The sequence below is a fragment of the Erpetoichthys calabaricus genome, chromosome 7, assembly GCF_900747795.2.
Source record: "Erpetoichthys calabaricus chromosome 7, fErpCal1.3, whole genome shotgun sequence".
Lineage (NCBI taxonomy): Eukaryota > Metazoa > Chordata > Cladistia > Polypteriformes > Polypteridae > Erpetoichthys > Erpetoichthys calabaricus.
The window spans coordinates 170,605,348-170,625,790 of record NC_041400.2 but is presented as its reverse complement, the minus strand read 5'-3'; the positions used below and the strand labels follow the sequence as shown (position 1 = coordinate 170,625,790).

General features: G+C 35.3%; 1 protein-coding gene across 2 annotated transcripts in view; it reads left to right on the top strand.

Annotated features, from left to right (window-relative positions):
• The window catches only part of ap3b1a (adaptor related protein complex 3 subunit beta 1a), a 318,566-nt gene that overhangs the window by 63,295 nt on the left and 234,828 nt on the right, over window positions 1–20,443 (top strand). For both annotated transcript variants that reach the window (XM_028805706.2, XM_028805707.2), the window contains exons 5-6: window positions 5,662–5,822; window positions 6,621–6,687. In XM_028805706.2, the coding sequence (XP_028661539.1) occupies window positions 5,662–5,822; window positions 6,621–6,687 (228 nt within the window). The remainder of the gene's footprint in view (window positions 1–5,661; window positions 5,823–6,620; window positions 6,688–20,443) is intronic.

Below are 20,443 nucleotides of genomic sequence, written 5' to 3'. Positions count from 1 at the left end.
TGCCGCAGTGTGACTTGCCCATTTAAGGTCATCAGTGAGGGTGACTCAGAGGAACCTAAAGCTGCTGACCTGCTCCACAGCCTCACCTCAGATGTAGAAATCATGTGATTTGAATTTGCATTTGTTGTTAAACCACTGTCGCTGTAAGTGATTCAGTATGTTTGCCAGAATTGTTCATAAAAAATTTGAGTACAAATGAGTTAAGAAAAAAAAATATGATTCAGGTATGCATGTTTTGAATCACATGCAGTCATAATAGTTTGTTCGCAGATAAAACTTAAATCAGATGATTTCAGGGCACACTCAACTCTGCCACTGTATCAGACACTCAGCATACTTTTGGGCAGAACATCATTTGTTGCAATTGTAGATCTGCTGGATCACGTGCTGAATCTCTCTCTGTTTACCAAATGGACAGAACAAAGGAATCTGGCAAATCGTTAGGTTAACAACAGCTGATGCAACAGTACATAACTGTTTTATCATGCTACTTACTGCCTGCCCAGTCTGGAGCTAATGAAAATTTAATGGACCATTTTTTTCTTCCCCGGGAGTTTACTTCAGTCATTGTCATGGCTATTTATATTCCACTTCAAGTGGACACTGACACTGTTCAAATGGAACTGTAGGAGATGTTCAGTCGCCACCAGAGTGATAACCTGGATGCTTCCCTTATTGTGGGTGTTAATTTCAAGAGGCATAGTCTTAAAAATGTAATGCTGAACTTTAATCAACACATTACATGTTCTTTCAGAGAAGACAAGGCACTGAATCACTTCTATACTCTATGTAAAGATGGCTATAAAGCAGAAATACTACCTTTGTTAGGATATTCCAACTATGTCACCATTTTTCTTATGATAATATATAATCAACAGCAAGAAGCTCCAGTCACATCTGAGGTATGGGCATGTTGGACAGACCATTCAGAATCCACTTTCCAGGATGTGTGGAATGTTGCTGACTGGGAAATGATCAGACTCCGCTCTGATGACAAAGTCAATGTTTTTATGGAAGCTGTGACTTGTTTCATTAAATATCTCGTAAATGAAGTAGCACCGAAAGTCATCCCAAAAACATATTCAAACCAGAAACCATGGGTGGATAATACCAGCCGTGATGCACTAAATGAACACACCACCTTGCATAACCCAGGGCTTCTGTGTGTGAGTAAAGATGATTACACCTTATACAATTTAAGGAGAGCTGTGAAAGAGCAATTTGAACAGTTTGATTCTAGGTGCATGGGACAAGGTCTGTGGACAATAGCAGACAATAAATTAACTACTCCCACCTTGATGAGTGCTGACACCTCTCTGGCAGATAAGCTTAACATTTTCCATGCTTGTTTTGATGTGAATGCCACTAACTCTAGTCAGCAGTCCAGCACATCAGCAGTGTGAGAACCTGTCGGTGAGGAAACAGCGGTCACTTTGTTGGAACACACTGTAAGAAGAGTTTTAGTGAAGTAAACACCAGGCAGGCAGCAGGTCCAGGCGACATTCCTGGATTTGTGCTGATCAGCTTTGAACCACTGTTTAAAGTAATATTTAATCTCTCCTTAACTCAATGTGTTGTACAAAAAAGAAGATCTGCCATTGTCCCTGTCTGCATTACTATTATCCTGTCATACTAACAACTATAGCAATGAAGTGTTTTGAGTGGTTACTCGAAAATCACTTATGCTTTTCTCAGCCAAAAGAACTAGACCCATTACGGTTTTATCTTGCTCCTGTATATCCACAGAGGATTCCAGTACTTTGATCCTTCATAAAGTACTGGCCCACCTGGACAATAAAAGACAGAACTATGTTTAAATGCTGTTTAGATTGTAGTTATGAATTTAACACAATCACCTGTAAGCTCATCACCAAGCTCAGGGACCTGTGTCTGAGCACTTAATTGTGCATTGGATTTTTAACTTCCTAACAGGCAGACCCCAGGTGGTTTGAGTGGGTGGCTACACCTGATCATCCCTCACCACTGTCAACACAGGAGTGCCATAGGGCTCATCTGAATGAAGAGAAGAGTCTGTCACACTGGTGTCAGAACAACCATCTACTCCTAAATGTTAGCAAGACTTGTAGCATCTCTGCTGTTTTTTCCTAAAGCTGACAACTCCCCTTTGGCTAATTTGACCACCCTAATAAGCAAAAAACCAAAGGTTTTATTTAAAAATAATTAATTATTCAAAGTTAGGTTAATGATTCTAGGTGTTAAGTTTACATTTATGTGTTTTTTTTTGTTTGTTTTTTTTTGGCAACAGCGGCCATAGAAGGAACACACACCAACAGCAAGGAAAAAAAATTGTAGTGTAACTGTATGATATAAGAGCCACCAAAATCCTGAAGCATTTGCACCTTATAAAATGGAAGCATCTGCACCATTGTCTAGAATTCCAGCTAGTATTGACTGCTAGGTGCACAACTCTTAAACTGCTTAGCCTTTTTGACACTATTCCTCATCTCTGTCATTTTATTCTTCCTTCAGATGTACTGTGTGACCTCACAAAATTGCTTTTCCTGGGTTCCACAACAACCCTGCCTCACATTCCCCTCAGCTGTCCTTGTAGCAGCAAAACACAACGCAATATGTTTGAAGAGTAGGACAACACCTGTAAGACCTACAAACGGGACCCACACAACATTATTATAAATGCTTCATGCTTTGCCAGGTGTACCATGACTATAAAACAAAAGTACAAATATTAGTAAGAATATAATGAAGCTTGTTGTCAGCATTGTAAGGATTTAAACACCTTTTCATGGCTGATTTTATGGCTCACTGTCCTGGCAAGAATCAGGAGGAATATAGGTTAGTTGGTAAGACTGTAACATGGTGAAAATAGCAAGCAAAGTAACAGAGCAGGCAGCTAGCTCAAAGGCGACAGGGTACCATTTATATTGTGCAATTCAAAATAAAAAGCCAGTAGGCACCTGGGGACTCAACTGGAAAGGTGGGATCTTCACAGTATCGGGGTCTACACAATTCCTCTACTTTTTTCTTCTTTATAGATGCAGCAATATTTTAATACAAGGTGGCCTGGATATTTTTAATTACACCTCATTTTTTAGGTATTGTTTGTCAAACCAACATCCATACAAGGTGGAGACTAATTATTGGACATAGCGTATTGGCTAAGGTTAAATTATGCTCTTTATTAAAGTGGGGATTTTAGGCTGTTCTAATAAGCAGAAAATCACAATTATGAGTTATTTTCAAATTTGCATTTATGAGAAGGTTTTAACATTAAACAGCGGTCAGGGATATAAGGTTTATGAGTGAATGGGTCAGAATTAGATTAAAAATAATACTTTTGGGACAACAGAGTGCATTTAGTAAAACTACTCCAAATGTACTTGTAGATAAAAGTGCATGGTAGCAGCATAGAAAAAAAAATGTGGTGATGGTCTCTGATTGTAAAATTTTTCTAATGACGGTAAGAAATAACCATTCAAAATTGCAAAAAAGCCGATGGTGAAAGTGAAGTGCAAAGTCAGATCAGTAAGATACTGAAGCGTTGCATAGTGAGTCTAGAGTATTCTCAATGCCAAGATTAGTGAGGGTAAAACAAAACTATTCTTTCACTGTCAAATGTCAGCTTTTGTCTTCAAATACAACCTTTTTGAAATAATTTTGAATTATATTCGAAAGATGATGTTTGACTTGACAGCTAGTACTGATCAACTTGCTTATCTATGTCTAAACCTCACCTACAATGGCAACTATGAGCAGACAATTGAACAGTAAATGTATTCTTACCTCAAGTAAAATAGTTCTAAGAATGTGTAATAACATTTTTTCCAGTCTTATTATCCCAGGGATTCCTTGTATACACAGAAGGCTTGTTTTCTTAAGTTGAAACCTTTGTTGCTTGAAAGTGGACATATTTGATAAGTTTTAAATCTTTTTTTTAAATCCCCCTTTGGACCCTGGTCCCCTTTAGCCCCTTTGCAAGCTACAGGAATAGATAAGGTATTTTATAAATTTATAAAAAGCACTTCATTTTGGAACACCTCTTGTGGCAAATTAAAATATACTTTGAGATTTAAGAAATAACTTTGACTTGAAAAATACTTGACTTATCCTTTAATGGAAAAATTACTATAAAGTTATCTTTCTGGTTAAGAGTTTTACTTTATTTGAGCTAAAGATAAAATATATTTTTGTGTGGTAGGGAGAGTTTATTTATTTATTTTTTAATTAAAGTAGAAGCTTTTTATCAATATAACTGTGCTTAAACAATCTGAGTGAGCTAAAGAAATATTTTAGTTGATGTTGGTTTTGTTTAATTCATGTAAATTAATTTTGAGGAGCTATGCTAGTCTTTAATTTCATATACTAAAAAGAAATTGTTTATGGTATAAACATTTTTCATTTTAATTTTTAGTGATTTCTGGTTTATTATTTTTTATTTTTTTTGTTGTTCTTTCTGTTTTGCTTATCCCATTTCATGTTCATGTGTAGAAGGCAGTAATCAGCCCTGGATTGGGTGCCACAGAGCATACTAATACACACACCTGCACTTACTAGTATGATAGCAATTTAGTTTGGGCAGTTTACCTAACCTGAAGTTTTTTGGGATGTGGGAGAAATAGCCACATGGACATGGAAGAGCGTACTTGGTCTAGGATTCAAAACTAGGACTCTGGAACTCTATTATGCCAATCAATTTTCATCTCTTACATTGAAGCTATGGTTGATTCGTGGGTAAACGTTTATATATATATATATATATATATATATATATATATATATATATATATATTATATATATATATATATATATATATATATATATATTTTATATATATATATATATATATATATATTTTATATATATATATATATATATATATATTATATATATGTCTTTTCATCTGTGTAAATTAAACTGTTGAAATATGTGTATTTTAAAAGAAAAGTTTAAAGTGAAGGTAAAGTGCTGATATACAAGTAAAAAATGACGTATTAAGATTCCTTTTCAATCTTTAGTCTCCAGAACCTGAAAACTGCCAGCAGACATCCCCAGTGGCGATAGTCATTTTAAAAACTTCTCTTTCAGCCCCCACTATGACATCGAAAACCTATTTCAGCCCCTGCTAGTTCTCAATCATACTTCAATTTAGTTTAACATCAGTCTTAGGGAAAAAAAGGTATTTGTAGATTTGTTACATACAGCTGGCGCAGCACTTATTTTTGTGTGTCCAAGGTGCTGTATCTGTAATGTCCCATTGGTGCAAGAGGTTGAAAATATACAACACAAAGTTTTACTGTATTTGAAAAATGATCTATAAAGAAATTTTATAACACAAAAGGCATGAATTCAAACACATATTCATGTTGGGGAATAATAAAACAGTCTAATTATATTTTTGCATTTACTTAGAATTTATACATTTTTTTGTGCAATGCTCTACTCAAAGTAAAGCCAAGATATTGAAATAAGTACGGTGAGACAGTCTATTCACAACTATTTTTGATTTTTTCCCCTCCTTCCACATATCAACTTTTTCTTTAGCAAGGTTTGTGTATCTCCTTGATTTAATTACATAAAAACCATTAACTACTATGATTTTAAAATGGTTAAAAGCAACATTTCAAAGATAATCTATGTAATGTATTAGCTTACCTTATTTGCTATGTCTTGTGTTTTTACAGGATCCCAACCAACTCATCCGTGCAAGTGCTCTGCGAGTTTTATCCAGTATCAGAGTTCCTATTATTGTTCCAATCATGATGCTGGCGATTAAAGAAGCAGCTAGTGATTTGTCGCCATATGTTAGGAAAACTGCAGCTCATGCAATCCAGAAACTGTACAGGTAAATGGATTTGTCTTGAACTAAAATCTTATATTTTTTATTTAATTAGATATTTGTCAGAATCTTTCTGACAGGAAAGTACCACTTACCAGTTAGTATCTGATATGCATATACTGTGTGTCATGTGCTTATACATTATTATTACTTAGTTAGCTGTCCCTGGACAAGCTGCATGAAAGATGCATCATATTTTGCCATGATATTATATATTAGTATGCTATAATTTGTGTCTAGTGAAATGAAATAGAGTACTACAGAACCATTTCTGATTTTTTTTTTTTTAAATTATCCTATTTTGCAGCCTCTGTGTAATATAAAACAAAATATTAGTATTGAACCGAACTAAAGTTCCCTTAAAGAATATGGCTAAATGTGATTTAAAAAAAAAATATATATATATATGTAAAATACTTATTATATATGTATGTGTGTATATGTACTGTATGTATGTATTTGTATACCTGTGTGCGTGTATGTGTGTATGTTTTTTAATAGCAGAAATTGCTTATTTTGAGAATTTATTAGCATTTTTTCCTTTTGACTAAATTGATTTTCATATGGCATATTTTTATTTATTCTTAATTGTTACTTTTATACTTTCAATCTGCTATACAATGGTTGTAGTGAACTTTTACATCTTATTTGCACATGCTCTTCAGCACAAACATGGGGGGAAGATAGTAACAATTAAGCAGTAAGTCTTAACAGTCAGGCACATGGACACAACCTTTTATGTATTGTCTATTATGGATGCTAAAATAATAAGTAATAGCATTTAAAAATATTTATTTTCCCCAGCTTGGATCCTGATCAGAAAGAACATTTAATTGAAGTTATAGAAAAACTGTTAAAGGACAAAAGCACCGTAAGTACATTAGGGTATATGTCCTTTTAGTTTCATCTTTTGATTGTGTACTCTTTTTGATTTTTTTATTAGTAAATTTAAACCGGTCTCAACTCCTGATTGTTTTTATTGAATACTCAGTTACTTCACTTTCATAACATGTAAGAAACATGTTATTCTAAACTTGTCATTGTTCCCAGCAAGTTACTCTTATTCATTTCCAGTATGTGGCAGTAATAGCAGCAGTTTGACACATGGGGGTGTCATTTTCTCACGTGTTACTTTTGTAGATAACTAATTTTTATCTTGAATAGCTTTATTTATTTATTTCATATGCAGAAGTTGACTTAAACTCACTTTATTACTGACAAGTTTATTTTTATTTTCTTTGTTATAATTCTTTAATTGTTTAACACTTCAGGCACTGTAGTTCACTTTGAAGTGTTTTCATTTAATTAATGTTATTTTTCAGTAGAATTTTTATTTAAAGGTAGTAAATAATTTATTCCTTTTCAGTTAAAAATTATATTGCAGTAGTTTGTGTTTTGATAGAGATTTGTCTTTATTGATTTCCCACCTAAAACCTTTTTTCATACTGTATAAAAACGGTATATAGGTCCCTATTTGTATGCAGGAAGGAAAATTATAACTAGTAATCAGGCATTGCCATTAATGAACCCCTGTGTTTTCCCATAATCAGGTATTACTGACTAGAATAATGTAAAAGTAATAGCTGAAATACATATCCTTTTAACTATGTAAATATAATTAACATGCATTTAAATATTTGCATTTTTATAAGGGAAAATAGTAAATAAAGGCATTATGAATAAATGGTGGAATGAAGTGTAATTTATAAAGTAATAGTAATATTTATCTGGTTGCCTGGTTATAAGTGCAGTGAGGTTAAGCAGAATTACACGTAATTTGTACAGTACGGAAATTTCTATCGAAATCAGTATCTATTTAATTAATGTCCTTTTTCACTGTAACTAAAATAAGATGGTATCATTGTGCTAACCTCTAGAAAGTTTCCCTTTTATCACTGACAGGCTGAAAACAAGCCCTTGGTGGTGTTTTTGTAAACCTTGTTCATTTAACAAGAGCTGACAGCGAAAAGCCAAGCTAACTTGACAGCACGGAGAAGGTTTAATACGTTCCTTCCTCTATTTAATTTAGACCTGGTGACAGAGTAATTTTCACTGCAGAATGGTGATTTAAAAAAAAAAGAAAACAATTTAAGTTGAGTGTAAATCCTGAAGAAAAAAACTTGAAAATCCATATATCTTAATATCTGCAGAACTGAGCTCAAATATTTAAATTTAGTTAAAACTTGCCAAGTTGTATAAAAAGCAATGATAGCATTTCAGTCTTTGTCAAACTAATTATCAATTTTGACGTTGTAAATTTCAATATTTGGAAAGCAGAAACTAATGTAACCAAATGTATAACATTTTGGTGGTAATTTTTGTTTTATTTTTAGTATGAGTTTTTTTTCTTTAAACTTTGAAAATATCTTCTATGTAGTATACATTACTTACAATATTGTACAGGAAAAAGTAGGGTGAAATGACACTTTTTATTGGCTAACTAAATAGATTACAAATGCAAGCTTTCAAGGCAACTAAGGCCCCTTCATCAGGCAATATTGTAGAAATACCTTTTAATGAGATGGTGGAGAGAAGTTAAGGTTTATACCATACCAAAAAAACAATACTCAAGTTAACTACTAACTTATGCTATGAACATTTTGCTTTTCATCAAATAAGTTATTCTCATCAGGTGCTTTATGTCATTGTAATCTATAAAATGTGATATGGCAGCAATAAAGCTAACAATGAAGATGTTTTTAAAAACTGCAAATCAGGATGTGGATCTTAAATTTATTTCAGCCAAGAACTCTGTGTGACATTGTATGCGACTTTAAATTTATAAAAGATTTGTGTATACTGCAGCAGATGGTCAGTAATAAAGGTGAACAGTCTAGCAGCTGTTATTTTTTCTTGTGGTATGTCTCTATTACCTGAGTTTGAAGTTTATTTTGCTTTAACAAAGATCCATTCCTAAATATTGTTAATATAGAGTAAAAAAAAAAAAAAAAACGGTATTATTTTGATATCAAATATATGTTTTTTTTTCAGAATGTTCCCTTTGTCACTAAGTAGAATTAATCTAGCATTTGTTCTGGGATACTAATTTATGTAACATTTGTGTTGTATATGCATAAAATGAATATAGTTTTCTCTGTTGTTGGCAGCAGTTTGTTAGGAGTGGACAATATAACCAAAAATCATGGTATAATTACAAATTCTGATAGTTTTGGTAGTTACCTGTGTAATTATATTTGTATATACATTTCAGACTGAAACATGTTTTTAACTCTAGAACTGCAACACATTTTTTCAGTACTATTAGTGTTGAGACAACACCATGTGGCATCTGAATCCTAATGTTCTCACTAAAGGCCAATCATCTTGGCATTCTGATAGCGCCTCAATACGGCTTTTCCCACAAAAACTATAGATGGCTTAATACAGCTTGACTTAATGTGAAATAAATAATTTCTTTGCACACACTTTATGCCTGTATTTTCACAATAAATGTCAGCATATGTTTTTTAGACAGTTGCTTTATATATTGATTTATGTTCTGTATCCTTGCTAAATCTTTCTACTTTCTCTTTAAAGGAAAAGCACAAGTGTTGGTAATGTTACAGAGTACAAAAAATAAGACATTTATGAAATAACACAATCATAATTGTGAAAGAATGCAGCTAAAATATTTTAGTAGGCAGGAAGAAGTTTCTTTAGTATAAGGTAGAAAAAAATGAACCTTTTTGAAAGAACAATTGTAAGGAAGCTTGTTTAAGTTCTCATACTGGGTTTTGATAGGAAGAAGTTTTCACCTGGTGGTGGTTTTGAAACTGGAAAAACTATAAAAAAAAAAAAAAAAAAAAAAAAAAAAAAAGGATCCTTAAGAATACAAAGCACAATATAGCTCTAGTTGTACTGCTAGTTTTCCTTTTGAAGAAGTATTTGTTGGGTTATAAATAGTCATTTATTATTTATAAATCTAAAGTAAAGTGATAAATTAAGAATTTAAAATATGAAATCAACCTTATCCTATCATAGGATTGTTATTTTGTCTGATACCATTATATGAGTTCAATTTAGATTTCCAACCCAGTGCTGGCATATCTTTGTTTGCCTTTTATCTTCTGCAAACGATAGATTTAAGCTTATGAATGAGGACAGTAAAGAGAAAATCTGCAGATTAGTTTTTGAGCAACCCCTTGAGAAAAGAAAAAAAAATACATAATAGTTTGAGCTTTGTGTTTTAAACTGAAATTTCTCTTCAATTGAACCTGATTAATATAATTCAGTAAATGATCTTATATTAATAAAGTTTACACCATTATATTCTTAATCATTCTATACTTTTATTTTCTTTGATTACATTATCTTGAGAATAATCAGAGTTTAAAATTTAGTTTATACCATCTTTCAGAGTCTTCTTTTAACCCAAGGGATGGGTGCATTTGTATCTATAGAAAATTTTTGAACAAGTGCATTTTGTTTATTCCAATACAAATAAAATGCAATCCTTGGAAAGTTTCCACAACGGGTACAGTTTGTTGTTTTCAGCCCCACTTTCCTAATCTAGGATTAAGTAAGTTTTGTAATAGATGGATCGTTAGAGTTTAATGCTTTTCAGATCTGTTAAGAATAGTCAGAAATTCAACAACATTTAAATGGTTTCTCTTCTGGTATCCAGTACCCTTGTTCTTTTCTTTTTTAGCTTTATAGGTAGGTCTTTCATATTTTTCTCACTGTTCACCTCCTCCTTGCTGCCATTGTAGCTTCACAGTTATACTTAAACATAAAAGCATCCTAAGATCCTGTTTTTAATATCAGTATTCTAATTTTAAGCACAGTTATAATCTTGTATAATAAACAGTATTAACAGAAATGGATCCTTTTATTTTTAGATAAGTTTTAGCTTTTAAACACCATTAAAAGATATACTGATAATCGTGCAGCAAAATTAATCAAAGTATTGATTAAAAATGTTGAGATACAGTGGATCTGCATTACTGAAATTAACTCCAATTGAGTTTTTGTGTTTTATATGCCAGAACAGCAATACAGACCTTTAACAAGATTTGAGATTCCAAGACTTGCAGAAAAAAAAGATCTTTCTTGATTATGCATTATACGCATCCAGAACTGCCTTTCAGTAGGTTCTTGCGATGGATAAAAAGTAATTTCCATTTTTTCCTACAAACTCAGTTTTGTGCACATTTCTTTGCTTAAACTCACACAGTCATTTTCAATTTCTAACAATTTTTTGTAACTAATTTTTGCTATTGAAAGTCTTAAGTTGCAGAATGCTACTAATAGTTCACTTACTGTTAGGATATTAGAGTATCCCACATATGGTTGTTTACATGTCCCTGGATCTCTGACTTCCTGAGGAGAAGTTGTCAGATAATGCATCTGGGTGGACATTCGGAATTCAAAGATCCTATGCTTAAGTTTTTTTCCAGGATGTTTTCAGTCTCCAATTTTTTTTCTGTCTTTAAATGAGGGGTGCCTTTCTTTTTTGGTCACTTGGTTATTAAAAAGATTAAATATGCTGATGAAACCACTCTGGTTATCGTAATCATAGAAAGGCACAATATATTGAGCTGGATAGTGGAGGAATTTAATACTGTAAAAGTAGTGGCAATGGTTGATGGGTTTATTTGATACCCTCTCTACCTTTGTCCTTTGTAATACAGTGCATCTGGAAAGTATTCACAGCGCATTACTTTTTCCACATTTTGTTATGTTACAGCCTTATTCCAAAATGGATTAAATTCATTTTTTTCCTCAGAATTCTACACACAACACCCCATAATGACAATGTGAAAAAAAGTTTACTTGAGGTTTTTGAAAATTTATTAAAAATAAAAAAATTAAGAAAGCACATGTACATAAGTATTCACAGCCTTTGCCATGAAGCTCAAAATTGAGCTCAGGTGCATCCTGTTTCCCCTGATCATCCTTGAGATGTTTCTGCAGCTTAATTGGAGTCCACCTGTGGTAAATTCAGTTGATTGGACATGATTTGGAAAGGCACACACCTGTCTATATAAGGTCCCACAGTTGACAGTTCATGTCAGAGCACAAACCAAGCATGAAGTCAAAGGAACTGTCTGTAGACCTCCGATTGTCTTGAGGCACATATCTGGGGAAAGGTTACAGGAAAATGTCTGCTTTTTTGAAGGTCCCAATGAGCACAGTGGCCTCCATCATCCGTAAGTGGAAAAAGTTTGAAACCACCAGGACTCTTCCTAGAGCTGGCCGGCCATCTAAACTGAGCGATCTGGGGAGAAGAGCCTTAGTCAGGGAGGAGACCAAGAACCCGATGGTCACTCTGTCAGAGCTCCAGAGGTCCTCTGTGGAGAGAGGAGAATCTTCCAGAAGGACAACGATCTCTGCAGCAATCCACCAATCAGGCCTGTATGGTAGAGTGGCCAGACAGAAGCCACTCCTTAGTAAAAGGCACATGGCAGCCCGCCTGGAGTTTGCCAAAAGGTACCTGAAGGACTCAGACCATGAGAAAGAAAATTCTGTGGTCTGATGAGACAAAGATCGAACTCTTTGGTGTGAATGGCAGGCGTCACATTTGGAGGAAACCAGGCACCGCTCATCACCAGGCCAATACCATCCCTACAGTGAAGCATGATGGTGGCAGCATCATGCTGTGGGGATGTTTTTCAGCGGCAGGGACTGGGAGACTAGTCAGGATAAAGGGAAAGATGACTGCAGCAATGTACAGAGACATCCTGGATGAAAACTGCTCCAGAGCGCTCTTGACCTCAGACTGGGGTGACGGTTCATCTTTCAGCAGGACAACGACCCTAAGCACACAGCCAAGATATCAAAGGAGTGGCTTCAGGACAACTCTGTGAATGTCCTTGAGTGGCCCAGCCAGAGCCCAGACTTGAATCCGATTGATCATCTCTGGAGAGATCTTAAAATGGCTGTGCACAGACGCTTCCCATCCAACCTGATGGAGCTTGAGAGGTGCTGCAAAGAGGAATGGGCGAAACTGGCCAAGGATAGGTGTGCCAAGCTTGTGGCATCCTATTCAAAAAGACTTCAGGCTGTAATTGCTGCCAAAGGTGCATTGACAAAGTATTGAGCAAAGGCTGTGAATACTTATGTACATGGGATTTCTCAGTTTTTTTTATGTTTAATAAATTTGCAAAAACCTCAAGTAAACTTTTTTCACGTTGTCATTATGGGGTGTTGTGTGTAGAACTCTGAGGAAAAACATAAATTTAATCCATTTTGGAATAAGGCTGTAACATAACAAAATGTGGAAAAAGTGATGCACTGTGAATACTTTCCGGATGCACTGTAAATGGCGTCACTGTCAGGCGGATTCATATAAATTCTTTTGTGTCGCTACTACTTGCAGTTTAATGTGGAATGTAAACTTAACCTTATTTATAAAAAAAAGCTGTACAACTTTGTCAAAAGTTTAATTTGTCTGAATATGTGCTGGCAACATTTTCCTGGATTCTTTTGTCAATGTTGTGTTTGGCAGTATTTCTTTCTAATCAAAACGTAAACTGCAAAAAAGGTGTTTGGAAGGCAGAATGGATTATTAGCCTGAAAGTGCACTAGGTCTTTATCTTTAATAAGTCTTAAGTCTGGAAACAAGTAGACAAAATAATTGCAGATCATACTAGTTAACCATCTCTTTTAGGTATTAGCCTCAGGGCAACTATAAAAAAAAAAAAAAAAAAAAGACTTTTTGTCATGTCAAATGTTAATTTCCTTTTTCTGTCACTCTAGTTAATTAAAAGTTTGATTTACCTCTATTCCTCTCCCCTGTTAACCCAAATAATTTATTATTGGTTACAATGTTTGTTATGTAGGTGAAAAAAATTCTAGTTTTGCAAGTTGTTTCAACTCTTCTGTTTGAAATGTATCCATCTAAACATATAGAAGCAATAAGCCTTGCTTTTGTCCATTGTCCAGCATGAACAATAAAGACACCACCTTCTATGGCTGCAGTGGTTTTATTTAATTTATTATTGTTTCCTTAAGTAATTGAGATGATAGTAGTAATACTGTCATGTGCAAGATATCCTTTACTTTAATACTTCAGGTAAGACACTTTGTAGCATGATGTGCAACATGCCTCCAAAATTATCACCTAAAGAGCAAACAGAACCAAAATGACTGGGTTGCAGGCTGTGGAAGAGGAGATGGATGAGTGTAGCACTTCAATTGCAAAGTAACTTTGCCACTGCATTTCTCTTATAGCACTGGTTGATCTCCTAATCTGATTAGCACCATGGCTTTAGGACTAAATGTGAGATGGGTAGTTAAGATTTATTGCATTCACATGCAAAATGAAAACAAGGTGTCAGGTAAATCTAAATCTACTATACAGTAATCCCTCGCTATATTGCGCTTCGACTTTCGCGGCTTCACTCTATCGCGGATTTTATATAAGCATATTTAAATATATATCGCGGATTTTTTGCTGGTTCGCAGATTTCTGCGGACAATGGGTCTTTTAATTTCCGGTACATGCTTCCTCAGTTGGTTTGCCCAGTTGATTTCATACAAGGGACGCTATTGGCAGATGGCTGAGAAGCTACCCAACCAGAGCGCGTATTACGTATTAAATAAAACTCCTCAAATATATTGTGAGCACGGGGGCTCTTCGCACCCCTAGAGGATACGGCCGCTCCTCAAAAAACGCTGAAAGATTACCTTCACATTGCTCTCTTCTTTGCTGGGCTTACATATGGCTGCTTTATCAAGTGATATGCTTCCTGCTTCGCATACTTAAAAGATCAAACAGCACGTATTGATTTTTGATTTGTATTTTTTTCTCTCTCTCTTGCTCTGACATTCTCTGCTCATCACGGAGTGGGTATTAGCAGAGGGGCTGTTCGCACACCTAGATGATATGGACGCTCGTCTAAAAATGCTGAAAGATTACCTTCGCGTTGCTCCCTTCTGTGCAGCTGCTTCGTGAAGCGACATGCTGCACGGTGCTTCGCATACTTAAAAGCTCGAAGGGCACGTATTGATTTTTGATTGTTTGTTTTTATCTGTCTCTCTCTCTCTGACATTCTGTGCTCCTGACGGAGGGGGTGTGAGCTGCTGCCTTCATTGTAACTGCTTTGTGCGGCGGTGCTTCGCATACTTAAAAGCCAAACAGCCCTATTGATTTGTTTGCTTTTCTCTATCTCTGTGACATGATCTGCTCCTGACGCGCACTCCTTTGAAGAGGAAGATATGTTTGCATTCTTTTAATTGTGAGATGGAACTGTCATCTCTGTCTTGTCATGGAGCACAGTTTAAACTTTTGAAAAAGAGACAAATGTTTGTTTGCAGTGTTTGAATAAAGTTCCTGTCTCTCTACAACCTCCTGTGTTTCTGTGCAAATCTGTGACCCAAGCATGACAATATAAAAATAACCATATAAACATATGGTTTCTACTTCACGGATTTTCACCTTTCGCGGGGGGTTCTGGAACGCAACCCCCGCGATCGAGGAGGGATTACTGTATACAAACACCAAGTGTTTATAAGACACAGTAACAGACATTAAAAAAGACATTAAAAAATGTCAGATTGCTGGCAAGAGAGGATATAATGCTGTTTGTGAGACAGAAACACAACATCTTTTGCTGTAAAGAGGGTAAATGTCACTTTTTTCAAATACATATTTCAGCTTCAGCTCTGAAGTTGGGTCTATTTTTTGGTTTGGTTGTAGTATAAAAATGCTTTTCCAGTACACATTGTTGGTGTGATTGAGTACTTGAAAATGAACACCTTACTTAGAAAACTAAATACACACCTCATAAAATAATACAACATCTAAAAGTGAGAAAAAATACAATGCTAACTCTGTGATGTGATCAGCAGCCCCCTGCTGCACCTCAATGAAATCCACGTACATTTTCACCATGCAAAGTGTATGAAATATTATAGAAAGCACAAGCAATCTGTAAATTGATTCTACAAGTTAATAATGTACAGTATCATCATGGTAAATTTATGTTTTGGGTGTATGCTAAAAAATGTATCTCTTAAATTAGTCAGCGTTTTTATTTAGTGTTACTATTTTGGGCCCATTAAGCAAGCTGGAAATTAAAAACGAGTAATTGTTATTCAGTACATAAAGAAATTTGAAAGCCTTCACTCTTCTGTGTGGATATTTAAACTGCCTCATCATTTTTGTTACTTCATGCAGTAATTCAAAAGCCGTTTAAACCAATTACATTTAATTTTTGAGACATTCCTTAATGCTAATGAGTTTAGCATAGGCCCTTTCTATTTTTATCAACAGCTAAGTCTACTTACTCTAAAAAGCTGCCTTTTTTGCTCTCATTATGCAAACAACTCTTGTTTAGTCAATGTATTGGAATGTCAGTATTTTTGAAGGTTACAGATTTAGTTCAGTAGGTTAGGGTTATGGAGATATTAAAGTGGTGTGTGATGGAGGGGGGGGGAGCAATGTTAGGTTTCTGCAAATGTTTCATTGTGATAGATCTATTATCCAGCTATTACAAGATAAATGAGTGATCTTTCCTATTTTCCATGCTTCTAGAAAATTGAAATAAGAACGGGAATATCATTTGGGCTGTATGATTAGGGCAGGTGGGATGGTCATTAATTTAAAAGAAGGGAATGTTGGCAACATAGGCCAAGTCACACTATATTATCAATCAAACCTCAGCAGTCTTCTTATGATGACCCAGCAGTCTCATGTTTTCGCAGCACTAATTAGAATTCATGACAAAATAGATGCAAGGAAACGTTTTGTACCCAACATAATTTTATAGGAAATTTATTGTTATTAGGGGAACCATTTGCTTAGTGTGATTTTTCCATTACCAGCTTGTCAACTAGCATAGATAATCTAGAGAAAATATGAACTCCATAGATTGGGTGTCAGTTTTGTTGATGGTGCATGTAGTTTACCTTGGAAAGTGGCTAATGGTTGAAGTTCACAGCATCTGCACAGCAAAGCCAAAGTAACATGCAGTGTGATAAATAGCCTCTGCATATTTCTTTAATATTTAAAATAGACTAGAAAATATAGGCATTCTGGGTTCCCTTGTATTTCTTCTTTAACCACAATGAGCCAAACATAATTCAGGATTATAGTTTTTCATTTGTGTTTTAAAGATATTATCCGTGACATGTAGCTTTTTAAAAATGGTATTTGAATGGAACAGATTAAAATACAATTACAAAAGCATTAAGTGCTTTATGCCCCCCCAATAAACAGTGTGCCGTATAAGTTTGTGTGTGTGTGTATATATGTATTATGTGCATATATATTTCTATAAAGTTTATGAAGCTTCAAATGATTGTACTTTGTTCTGATTTATGTTTATATTAAACGGCCTTTATCAGCACAGAATTAACCTTGGGGCATGTCTGAAAAAGTGTTTTATTTACTGCCAGAGGTTTATGTCAGCATAGATATTACACTGATGATGGAGAGACTGAGTTATCTGTTGGGAACTGCTAGTCAGATTTAAATAATTTGAACATCAGCATTTTTAAGTAGTCAGAATTTACTGTTTCTGTTATAGTGATTATGATGAACTGTTTTGTAGTATTGGCATGTGCATTAAGTTAATGAAAAACATTAATTTGGGGAAGCATGTTTATTTTTTTCATCAGACCATATTTTGTTTTAAATTAATTATGATGTATGATCAGTGAGCTGGTATCTTTAATGCACTGGTGTCTCTCTACCAGATTTGCACATCTCGATACTGCACATTTTCTGCACGATTCTTTGCAAAACTGCTCAAACTCTGTCAGAGTGCATGGGGATTGTGAGTGAACAGCCTTATTGATGTCCAGCCATAAATTCTTAATTAGATTGAGATCTAGGCTCTCACTCAACCACTTCAGGACATTAATGATGCTTTTAAGCCAATCCTATGTAACTTATATGTAAGATGAGGGTTGTTGTCTTACTGGAAATAAAATCTCTCAAGGTGCAGATGTCTTGCAGACTGCATCAGGTTTTTCTCCAGGACTTCACTATATTGTACTGCATGCATTTTTCCTTCTACCCTCACCAGACTTCATGGGATGACTGCAGAGAAATGTCCCCATAGCATGTTGCTTTCACTACCATCCTTCATTGTGAGGATGGGCTGTTTCTGATAATGTGCACAGTCTGTTGCCTTAAACGCTTCAACATATCTCTTTGTTAAGATCAAGGTAGATTACATATAAATTTACTTATTTGGCTGACGCCTTTATCCAAAGAGATTTACCACATTTGAGATACAGGTGGTTACCTTTTGTTTTCTGTGAGCCACACAGTTTCAGTGGAGGGATTTCATCCCACATCCTCAGTGTTTGAGGTCCAAAGCCTTAACCTCTGCACCACACTGCCTGTGATTACAAAACCAACTTAGCATGACAGTACACTACTTAGCCAAATATCGCTTGCAGTAGAGGTTGTAGGAATGTCACCCATCACCCGCAGTGAAATTCATAAATGCATGTGCTAAACAACATGTAACTCTTTTCTGCTCTCTAGAACCATAATTATTGAGTATAACTAACTTACCTCAAAACGTCTGTGCTCCTTACCTGTAAAATCTTGGGACATATTTATTATAACTTAGCAGCACACCAAAAATCATGTATCTCAAAACACTGTAAAGATATCTGTTGAGTACATCAGTCCATTTGCACTAATTGACTGCAAATACAAAAGAATCTGCAGTAAATGTAAGTAAAGAGAGTCCCCTGCAGAGAAGACATATGTGATTTATGAACCACACCCATTTTGAGAGTGAGACATTAAGATTAATTTTTGTTAAGTATTGGTGCCAGTCCTCTACTCTGCTAGGTCAACTGGGTAATTGCCAGGAGAAGGTGGTGGTAAATTAGCACTAAATACACTGTTTTCAGGTTTTTTGCTTGAGGGGAAAAAGAGTTGATGGAATCTGCTGTGTTTAAATTCTATGAAAATGCTTTGAGTTACCATTTGTGACATCTCACTTTACCACATTATTCTATAAATGTTGAATGTCCAGTCAACGTTTGGGCAGAAACGCAAATTCCCTGTTGCTTCGATGCTCAGTCTGCACAAAAATTAACCTGTTTTCTATTTTTGTAGGGAAAAAAAGAAACAAAATGTATTATGTGCATATCATGTCATTACTAATAAATTGTGACCAGTTAACAGAGTTCAGGCCTCAGTTTACATATGATAGAATACATAATACAGAGATGCAAGTTACCTCTTATATACTCTTATATCCATCTGATTTCTGACCATCACAAGACACATGAATACACTCAGTTTGGAGATGGCATTTAATCACCAGAACATGCATCTCTTCAAGAAATCTCCTTTCTGCTTCTGCCTCTCTGCTGACTCTCCCTTCTCTTGCCAGATTTGACAAGAGTGAACAATATTGTCCTGACAAAATATTTAGGTTACTGATTTTTGTCTAGCTACAAGTATAATTGTATAGTAGTAGCAGTTCATCCTTTTGTTTGCTTTTATATATCTTTGTGATGGTCCAGGTCGGACCCACACTCTCTTGCCGCATCTAGGGAGTCTCTTCAACCTGCAGCCATTGATAGTCATGAACTGAGATGAACTGGGCAGTTGAGGACGCACACTTACAGCAATGGGTAGGTGCAAAGTGTCAATAGCTTTTGTTAAAAATTCAATCAAAATATCAGATTGCTAATAGTGCAGTGCATCAAACCATTAAATAATCTTCAATAAAATTCAGTACACATGGAGATTAAAAACAAGTCAATAATCTGATGAAACCAGGTTCAAGTTGCAGGAAGGAATCTGTTCCATAAAACACTCATGAGCCCTGGTATATCCTTCTAAATTCCACATCTCCTTTGTATGACCCACACAGGATCTTGCAGCAGATGAGACACCTAACAAACAGGCACAACCAACCCTTTCATTACAGGCTTGGGTCACTGCTGTCACCCTGTGTTACTAGCAATGCACAACATGATTTCACTCCTTCTTCTCCCGCTGCCACTCCTTGGCCTTATGTGAGAGCTCCTCATGAGCATTGGGTCACTCCAGCTACACCAAGAAATGCTCAGGTGGAGTGACCCTCTTCAAACCCTCGAGTGCCGATTCTCCTACTGGCTGCTTGCCTCCTTTCCCTTGCACGCTGGCATCTCCCGATCATGCCATCTCTGTCCTTTTTTGTAACCTCCATTCTTTTCTATTTCTGTTTCTTTTCTTTTTCTTTATTTTTTTTACCCTCTCCCTCTGCCATGGAGGCTCCTTTATAAGGCTTGATCATGTGCAGATGTGACCCTCCTCCCAGTTGGAGGAGTGAATGAGACACCTGACTGACCCAGTCACATTTGTATGCGATCAGCCAAGCACCGCAATCAACCCTGGAGCAGTTTTGTCATGCGCATACCTGCAGTTGTTTTGAGTTTACACGCTCTCGGGGCATGATTATTTATTTAAAAAAACCTCCACTGTACTAAGGACCACTTATCACAATCTTGTTCCACATTGCTTTTTATTGCTTGGATCTTATTATCATTCTTGTACGTTTTATAACTTGCTTTGTAAGTCGCATTGGTATTTGATACTAAATCTGATGCAGACATCCACGATATGTGGCCCGTGTTTGAACTATTTAATTGAAATTGACTGGAAATTTACATTCCCCAACTAATTTTATGTCAATGTTTATGTGAACTTCGTCATATCTCTGTGTTGA